This window comes from Sinocyclocheilus anshuiensis, unplaced genomic scaffold (assembly GCF_001515605.1).
Source record: "Sinocyclocheilus anshuiensis isolate Anshui unplaced genomic scaffold, SAMN03320099.WGS_v1.1 scaffold169, whole genome shotgun sequence".
Taxonomy (NCBI): domain Eukaryota; kingdom Metazoa; phylum Chordata; class Actinopteri; order Cypriniformes; family Cyprinidae; genus Sinocyclocheilus; species Sinocyclocheilus anshuiensis.
Window position 1 is genome coordinate 254,287 of NW_015539818.1, and position 9,384 is coordinate 263,670.

At 38.0% G+C, this 9,384-nt stretch overlaps 1 protein-coding gene across 2 annotated transcripts in view; it reads right to left on the bottom strand.

The window, feature by feature from the left end:
• Positions 1–2,140: 2,140 nt before the first annotated feature.
• avil (advillin) overlaps positions 2,141–9,384 on the bottom strand; it is a 17,413-nt gene continuing 10,169 nt past the window's right edge. For both annotated transcript variants that reach the window (XM_016480141.1, XM_016480140.1), the window contains 8 exons: positions 8,543–8,701; positions 6,419–6,598; positions 6,116–6,264; positions 4,644–4,788; positions 4,238–4,426; positions 4,039–4,107; positions 3,842–3,949; positions 2,141–2,460 (listed from right to left, as the gene is read on the bottom strand). In XM_016480141.1, coding sequence (XP_016335627.1) covers positions 2,347–2,460; positions 3,842–3,949; positions 4,039–4,107; positions 4,238–4,426; positions 4,644–4,788; positions 6,116–6,264; positions 6,419–6,598; positions 8,543–8,701 — 1,113 coding nt within the window. In that variant the 3' untranslated portion in view covers positions 2,141–2,346. The remainder of the gene's footprint in view (positions 2,461–3,841; positions 3,950–4,038; positions 4,108–4,237; positions 4,427–4,643; positions 4,789–6,115; positions 6,265–6,418; positions 6,599–8,542; positions 8,702–9,384) is intronic.

A 9,384-nucleotide genomic window follows, 5' to 3' on the forward strand; every position in this document is an offset into this window, starting at 1 on the left:
TTAGATAATTTTGTATCAGCAAAGAGCACCACTGTTTACATGTTCTCTGTGTCTTGTCTAAGACTCTTATGTCACTTCGTGTTTCCTGTGGTTTTTGTAGTAAGTTTGTAAATTGGTTCCACTTTATTTAGCTTTCCCAGGTGTGTCTTGTCTTGTTAAACTTGTTACCCTGTGTGTATATGTATAATATATATGTGACCCTAGACCACAAAACCTTGTCTTAAGTGTCAATTTTTTAAAATTGAGATGTTTACATCATCTGAAAGCCGAATAAATAGCTTTCCATTGATGTATGGTTTGTTAGGATAGGACAATATTTGGCTGAGATACAACTATTAGAAAATCTGGAATCTGAGGGTGCAAAAAAATCTAAATATTGAGAAAATCATCTTTAAAGTTGTCCAAATGAAGTTCTTAGCAATGCATATTACTAATCAAAAATTAAGTTTTGATATATTTATGGTAGGAAATTTACAAAATATCTTCATGGAACATGATCTTTACTTAATATCCTAATGATTTTTGGCATAAAAGAGAAATGTATAATTTTGACCCATACAATTTATTTTTGGCTATTGCTACAAATATACCCCAGCGACTTAAGACTGCTTTTGTATATATATATATCATTTTACTAATTCAGATGCAACCTATGTGCCACCTCTGCAGTGCAAGGATGAATTTTGTTGTTAGTGATTTCACTTGATGGGTAACAGCTCTATATCGTGTCTTATTGTTCTAATTCTATTTATTGATTGGATATGAGACATTTCTCAGATGAATTTGAGCAGTGCTGGTTTGGTCTTGATCTCAACCTCTCAAATTCTTGGCCTCGTCCTGCTCTCCGCTTGGTCTCAGTTTAGATGGTCTTAAGCACAACACTAGATCGAGGAGACATGTGAAAAGTGCAGTGTTGAGGGCTCCACGAATGTGGCTGGGAGCCCCTGTCCTGGATGATGAACGACGGTAACATTCATTGTCAGTCCATTTCTTCTGGAATAACAGCTTCTCATATTCCCATCACACATTAATGTTCTCATTGGTCCTTTCTGGAATTCCAGAAACACAAAAATTCCACCTATACACCAACATTAATCAGTTTGTCTTCCAGTGTTAGGCAGCAACTAGTTACTAGTAACAGTAACTAATAATATTTATTTTTGCAGTAACTAGTAGTGTAACTAATTGCTAATAATATTTCAGTAATAATATTACAGTTTCCATCCATAAAACAGCTCATTACTTGGTTACATTTGATGCCTCAACCCCTACTGGTTTAAAGTCCAACAATCCAATAATTTCTGGATTTATTTTCATAATTTCCATGACTTGCAGAGGCACGTGAAGTCACCAAGCTTGCTTGGAATATGGAAAAGCATTCAGTGGATGGAGATATTGCCATCACATTGATTTTGTCAGGAGAAAAGATGATCTGAACACTGACGGGTAAGTTGTGGCATTACTGTACTGTACTGTACTGGCTTATAAATTGTATAAAATCTTTTTTGAAAATGAAACATTTTCTTATGAACATATGTCATTTCTTTTGATAAAATACATCATGAAATATAATTGTATATGGGTAACAGAGAAATTACAAATGAGCATTTGTAATAACTTCTGACTGTGATCAAGTGTGGAAATATATTGTTAACATTTTAAAATAATTTTATGGGAAAGATACATCATAACTTATGTGGGGCGTGAAAGTAATGTAACTAGTAGTGTAATTAATTACTGTTGCCAGAAAGTAATCAGTAAAGTAATACTATTACCTTTGAAAGGACTAACTGGTAACGAGTAATAAATACAACATTTTGAGTAACGAGCCCAACACTTTTGTCTTCTTTACCTTTCGTTTTTCACAGCTTTCATATCAGTTTTTATGTCATACATTGACTTAAAAGTGAGTGTTCAGGTGTTAATGCTCACAGTATTTCCTCCAGACTCAAACTATACATAAGAAAATAAATCAATCGAATGGGGAAGCATCTGTTGCTAAAGAGTTGCTCAGAAATTAAAAACATTTTGCCTCGGTTATGTATTCTATAGCACTTTGTACACACTTTAGCCATAAGTTGTAGGATAGATGGTAATGTCATTTGAAGAAAAAACAGCAGTAGAAAGATTCAAAATAAATTATTGTAAATATACATATTTTTATTTTGCTTTCACCAAAAACAGCACAAGTTCCGCAATTAAACTACAATATGCTTATTGTGTCTGGAGCATATGAACGATTACATTAGTGATATCAATTATGACAAAAGATTTTGAAATAGGAAATATAGATGCGTCTGTGTTCCCTCTTCCCACTACCAGCACTTACAAAACATACGTCACTTTTCAAAACAATCCCTTTTCCTTCTTAATGGTCGTCTGTTTCCACTGAGGCAAACTGTCAAACTCTTCTCTGGAGATTCCAAGTACGGTCTGAAAATCTTCGTCAGAGAGATGTCTCTAATATACCATGAAAAGGAGATAGAAAATGTATGATGTAAATGTATGAAAATGATTTAGATCACAATAAGAAGAACTGTGTTAACTCGAATGAGGTGACTTAGAATGTTATATACAGCAGCACACATTGCTCTCAACAAAGCAACACCACACTTTTATTCAAATGTATTCAAATATTTTAGTCAAATTTCTCATAACTCCCTTTCTCTGTCACGCTCCATTTGGTTGACGCATGTGCACACTTTGAAGTATAACCAGCAATTTGTTTGGTATTAGGACAGTCTGTTTTGTGAAATGGAAATACTTACATGACTCTGAATTTATAAGTGTATAACATTTGCAGATTTTAAAAACACCCTTGCGTTAAACAGCACATGCACAGGTAGTGTTTTGTTTTTTTGTTTTTTTTAGAATGCATTTTCGCTGTCAAGTTCACTTCTCTTATCTACATTTGAAGAGTTCAGATGCAAAAGCCACTAAGTGCCATCTGAAATTTTCTTCTAAAATTAGTATTTTCTCAGGTTCCTATGTTTATGTTCAGTTATTTCACTTTAATGGCAATGAAAAGAACCTATTAATTGGCGTTAAAGTGAAATTACTGAACCTACACATAGGAGCCTGATAAAAATGTTCATTTTAGAAGAGGATTTCAAACATCCTCCATTTACATTCATGGATGCTTTTGTCTGAGCTGTCCATCTGTGTGGTTCATGCATTGGAACTGAACCCATGACTTGGCATTTCTAGTGCTATGCTCTTCTGTTTTACTGAACTACAGTAAGGCTAGTTAGTCATAGCAAACCCAGTCATTAGACAGAGGCTCTGGACCAGGAACAGATGACAGAGATGACGACACGTGCTGGAGCTGCAACTATTAACGCACAGATACTGAGCAATCAGCACACAGGTGGGCCACGAATACAACAAAAACCAACCCGAGCAAACAAGACACGCTCATAAACTGGCTAAATTGGTTATGTAACAAGGCGTGTCCTTAAATAATTCATGTCAGACTTTGTGCAAATCTGACAAACCGCCTAGGAAAATGTTCCAAGAAAAAAAAAATGAAATAAAAATATTTTTTTCCATGCACAAAAGAAGCCTAGCAGGATCATTTAAGTAAATTAATCAACATGGGCCATGTGTGAAAATGGGATCGGCTCATAATTTGACAGGAAGATGTCAAGAAGGTCTGTATAGACTGCAGGTGGCACATTTCTTGGGAACTCAATAAATCCAAATGACGACACGATTTTCTTGGTGGACAACAGTACAGTTTAGAGCAAAAGCAGCTTTTTCCCTACTTACAATAGGATCGCCTTATGTTGCTTGAATGCTTGATCAAGCTCCTGTAAACCAAAACATGAAGCTGTATACGCACCTCTTTGTGTGCGGGGTCCACGTTCTCAGGCAGCTCTCCAGACAGTTTGTTTATCAGCATTTCTGGTGCATATTGTGAGATGGTTTTATTCTCCGCACCATTGGATCCCTGTCATGAGAAATTACAATTTGACGCAAATCTTTGATGCAAATGTTGACTGAAATGTGTATTATATGCAAGGGTACAAAGGATCATACAGAATCAACTTTAGTGGGCAATGTAATCTCCCCTAACTCCTCCTTCAGCTGCTCATAGGTTTTGCCACCCTAGTACAAGGATAAAAGCCGTGTGTGAATTACAGCAAAACGAGTTTTGTTCATCAGCAGAGAATGACTCCTTAAATAGTAGGTCTGTAAATCTCTTTCAGCGTGTTTATACAATGCAAATCCAACCTACGCTCCATTTTGTCGCGTCCCAGGCCATGAACCACCCAGTAAAGGTAGGAGGCTCAAAGCCCTGCTTCACCATTATCACAGGTGTGTCAGGGTCCCGGGATCCAGGATGAGTCCGCAGGTATTCCTGGCAAGTTGTCACAGATTCCTTACGCTCCACTTCATTGGCTTCAGTTCCTATCCAAAGAAAGACCTAGAAGAGCCGAAGGCTGTGTTTAGAACTCTAGTAATCTAATCTACTTCTCATGGTATTTAGGGTCAACGCTTACATTATTATGACAGCTGCTATATTGTTATTATGCAGATGTCGGCATACCGGTGATACTATTGTAGAAACATTGCCTTTCACCATCAAACTTTACATTACAGAGAAACAGAGTATAGTTTTAGTTCAAACTGTGCTGGTCTACCTGATCCCACGTGTCCAAAAGCATGACGTCGTCCTCTCTCAGATCATCCTGTGTGAACTGGGTTACCTCAGTGGCAATAAACTGGCCGGTCTTATTGGAGCATTCAAAAAGACGCGGTTGATGATCTAGAGTAACCTGCTGTAATCTTTAAGAAGACGTAACATCAACAGCCAAGAATGAATAACTTTTTCCCACAAAAGCTGTCACTGGGGGAGTACCTTTTCAGAAGGTACACCTTTGTACCATTAGGAGCTTTCGCACTGCGTACTTCTAGGAACTAGCCAGCAGCGTGGTTCCTAGAGAACCAGTTTCTCCCTCAGAAGCAGCCAACAGCGACATCTTTATTCGCCACATTTACAAACGTCAACAACCGGTGAATGGAGGACGCAGTGATCGGAGCCGTTTTTGTTGTGTGTCATGGGTTTCGTGATAACGGAGATGTTATGTCAGTTAAAAGAGCATGAAAACAGACTAAATCTCCTATGACAACTTGCAATGTTATCACCAAGGCTGAGAAAAGAACACAACGCTGCAAACAACAGGTAAATGCCGTTATCGCTGTTTTCATGGAGTAAATATTTTTACATGGCTTTTTAAAAATGCCGGGTAGTTGGTGTTTCATATGTATTTCACTGTATAGAACTGTTTTAGACCCTACTCTGAAGTAGGAGCTTATTTAGTTCCCCCAAACTGAGTTCATAGAACTAAATATGTTCCTAGTTCCTGCAGTGCGAATACGCCCAAAAGCAGGAACTTCCGCCAATAGTTCATAGAACTATGAAAAGGTTCCTCCAGTGCGAAATCCCCTATATTTACCCCTAAAGGGTGCATATTAGTAGTACCTTAAAGGGGTCATGAACTGAGAAACCAAAATTCTTTTGACATATAAGAGGTAATTGTACTATAAAACATCCTGTAAGTTTCAGAACTCAAAGAACTCTGAAGACGAAAAGATGCTGTGCAGTGCCAAGCTGTGGAAAAACTGTTTTTGCATTGGCTTCCTTCTGATCCCAACGTTAGGAAAGAGTGGATGAACTTTATTTTGAATTAAATTCTAGCAGTGGGCATTTACTTCCGAGTCTACAATCCTCCATGCCTATTCAAACAGAGCGTTCTGATGAGGACAGAAAATAGCCTATTACTTATAAATTGTTTTTTGATGTAAGAATCTTGATAACATTATAAGTAGACCTCAGAGAACAGTACAAAATAACAACAGAGGCAGTTCATGACCCCTTTAAAGATACATATTACTCCCTAACATAAGGGTACTGTCCCATCGACAGCTTTTGAACCATTGTTTGGAACTTTGTTGCACAAATAAGGTTCGGTGTACCTTCTGTCACTTGCATATGGTCCTTTTCCACCTAAGATTTCCCAGAACTCATTTGGCTCCTGTCCCTCATCCATGATCTCCTCTGATTTTTGAACCATTGTTTGGAACTTTGTTGCACAAATAAGGTTCGGTGTACCTTCTGTCACTTGCATATGGTCCTTTTCCACCTAAGATTTCCCAGAACTCATTTGGCTCCTGTCCCTCAGCCATGATCTCCTCTGATGAGCCTCGACCAATAAAGGAGGCCACCTCCTTTGCCATGGCCCTTTCATCACCACTGGACCCCTGAGATGTTATATATAGAGCTTAGTGCTGCTTTCCAAATAATGTCCATTATGAGGGCAGTAGGGGCCGACATTGCATGTTGCACTTGACAACTGCTGAGTGCTTTTTTCCAATAAAATACTACCAGTGTCGTGAAAGTAGAAAGACTGCGTACTTTGCCATACCACAGGTAGATGCCGTTCTGGCTTTTCAAGAGGAAGACATCATTGGAGTTGAGCGAGGCCACCAGAGCTGGCACCTCTATAGCTTTTGAATTGGTCGGGTGAGAGCCGCAGATCTGAAACAGACGAACGGGCGGCTCTGGCTCCGGGGCGCTCTTTCTGGACGTCCCTCCCTAGGATGGAAACGAAGCAATATTTAAAGGGGTATAATATTGGAGTGTTACAAGCTGTTTGTGAATAGATAAGATCCCTAAAGTTGCAAAGACTAAAGTCTCAAACCCAAAGAGATATTCTTAATAAAATTTAAGATTCGTCCACACCCTCCTAAAACGGCTCGTTCTAACACGCCCCCACATATCTACGTCACTATGTGGGAAGATATGCATAACGCCGCCCAAATGTTCACGCAAAGAAATAAGGCATAACTTTTATTCTCGCTGTAGTATTGTTGCTGCCGCTATGTCGTGGAGACGCTGTGTGTTTCGTTGTGAAAGCGAAACTACTTTGTTTGGTCTTCCAAAAGAGGACACGACTAGAAATCAGTGGTTAAGTTGTATTTACAACACTGTTCCAGAACACGTCAACCCAAATATTCAGATGTGTGCAGCACATTTTACATCACAGTATGTTAAGGGGCGTAACATTTCCGTCACACGCTTGAGGTATTCGGCCAATCACAACGCACTGGATAGCTGGCCAATCAGAGCACACCTCGCTTTTCAGACCGATGAGCTTTGTAAAAATCGATGCGTTTCAGAAAGGCGGGGCATAGAGGAGAAACAATAATGTACAGTATGTGGAAAATAATGTGTTTTTTTAACCTTAAACCACATAAACACATTTCATTACACCAAATACACAAAATAATGTTGTTTTTTAGCAACGTCATATGACCCCTTTAAGTATTATGAAAACAGACCCTTTATGCACGTTCGTAATAAAATCTTTAGCTCATAATGTCAGTGTCTTTCACATAAGGTAATAGGATATTGCATGTCTGAGAAACGTTTTGCATTATGAACACATTGTAGCAAATTATAATGTTATCGCAGTTTCTAATGTAAAAGCAGCACATAGGTGAAAATTTTTTTAAACAATATCTTAATAGTAGTTTGTATTGTTTTAAAGAGGTTGTTGCATTAAAAGATATGTAGGTTTATTAGGCTACATAGTGAACACAAACATTTTCATTAAATTTGTACTTATTTTGTGATTATGACCTTCTCTGTCATTTTGAGTTGTTTTGTGTTCCTCTGTTATTTACTTTGGTCACACTTTACAACCAATTCTCACTATTAATGTAACTATTGACTACAACTTTTGCCTCAATAAACTCCTAATTTGCTGCTTATTAATAGTTAGTAAGGTAGTTGTTAAGTTTAGGTATGGGGTGGATTAAGGGATCTAAAATACGGTCATGCAGAGTAAAATATTAATATGTGCTTTATAAGTACTAATAAACAGCCAATATGCTAGTAATATGTATGCTAATAAGCAACCAGTTAATAGTGAGAATTGGTCCCTAAACTAAAGTGTTACCTTTATTTTATTACTATTTTTTTAAATTGCTGGTTTTAAGCTATTTATTCATTCATTCATTCATGAATCTGCTAAATAAGCTATTTCATATTGCTGTTTACATGCTGTAAAGCATATTCCAAAAGCAAGCTTTTACATATAACATAAATGATAAAATGAATGAAGAGAGATGAACTCTCTTCTCTGAGTTTTAAAATAAAAAAAATAAAAAAGGGTTAGGGAGAATGTGTCTGCATTTTTTTTTAAATACCATTAACGTAGGACAGAACACAAGGAAAAAAATCCTCTACTGTATTAATCTGAAAGTAAGTTGATTGGCTTGAGTCATTGCAACAGAATTAAGTCTACCGCTTTCTGCAGCAAATTAATCAATAGAAGTCAACCAGTGAATTCCGTCACATTTACACAGAATGTGACTTTGGTGTATTAAGAGCATCTCTGTGAAAATTAAAAAGGAAAAGGTAGAAGTTGAGCACAGAACCGTGTACCTCCTGCCAAATTAATGTTTAAGCTGTGACAAACGGTTCACTAACCAAATGTATTTTTAAAATCTCTATTTAAAACAAGTAATGTGCTACCTCGAAGATAACCATCTTGCCCCTGAAGATGGCCATGAAGTGCCGTGGTTCCTTCCCCATGGAGACTCGGACTTGAACAGGCTGACCTCCATACTGCTGGTCCAGAGTCACAGCCTGATACGCACTGGCCGTCACCTCATCCTGAGACGCATGACGTCCCTGCCAGCAAAACAGATCACCCTCATTATTACATGCGACTTGACCTCTTCACTGAGAACATCAGCTATGTTAAGCATTAAAGGGGTCATCTGATGCCCATTTTCCACAAGTTGATATGATTTTTTAGGGTGTTAATGAAAAGTCCGTAACTTTTGGTTAAAATTTCTCAATGGTAGTTTAAAAAACACCTTTTTTACCCTGTCAAAAACTGCTCTTTTCAGAGCAAGCCATTTTGTAGCATTTTTCTTTAAATGTTAATGAGCAATGCTGACCCCGCCCCTCTCTTCCGATCCGCTCTCAGAGAGACTGTTAACTTTAGCCGCATTCATCGTGAAACTTGCTAATTAGCACATTATTAGGAAAGTCGATTTGCAAATATTCATTTAAAAAACCTTATACTCACTTCTTCTCTAGGTGAGACTGGATCACGAATGATTCGCGCGAAGATAGACGCATTTAGGTTGATCAGGGGCGCATTCCCTTCTGAAACAAACGTAATCCACTGCGTCTTCAGCGGCTCAGATGTCGGGAGTAAATGACGACTGCTATGTTCATTATTACATCCAACAACAAAACACCTCAACCGCTCAGGAGTCATTCTTGTCTACATCTGCTTCGGCGGTGAAACAATGGCGGACTGATGACAGCTCACTCAGGGCGGAGCTAAGGTAAGACACCAGTTG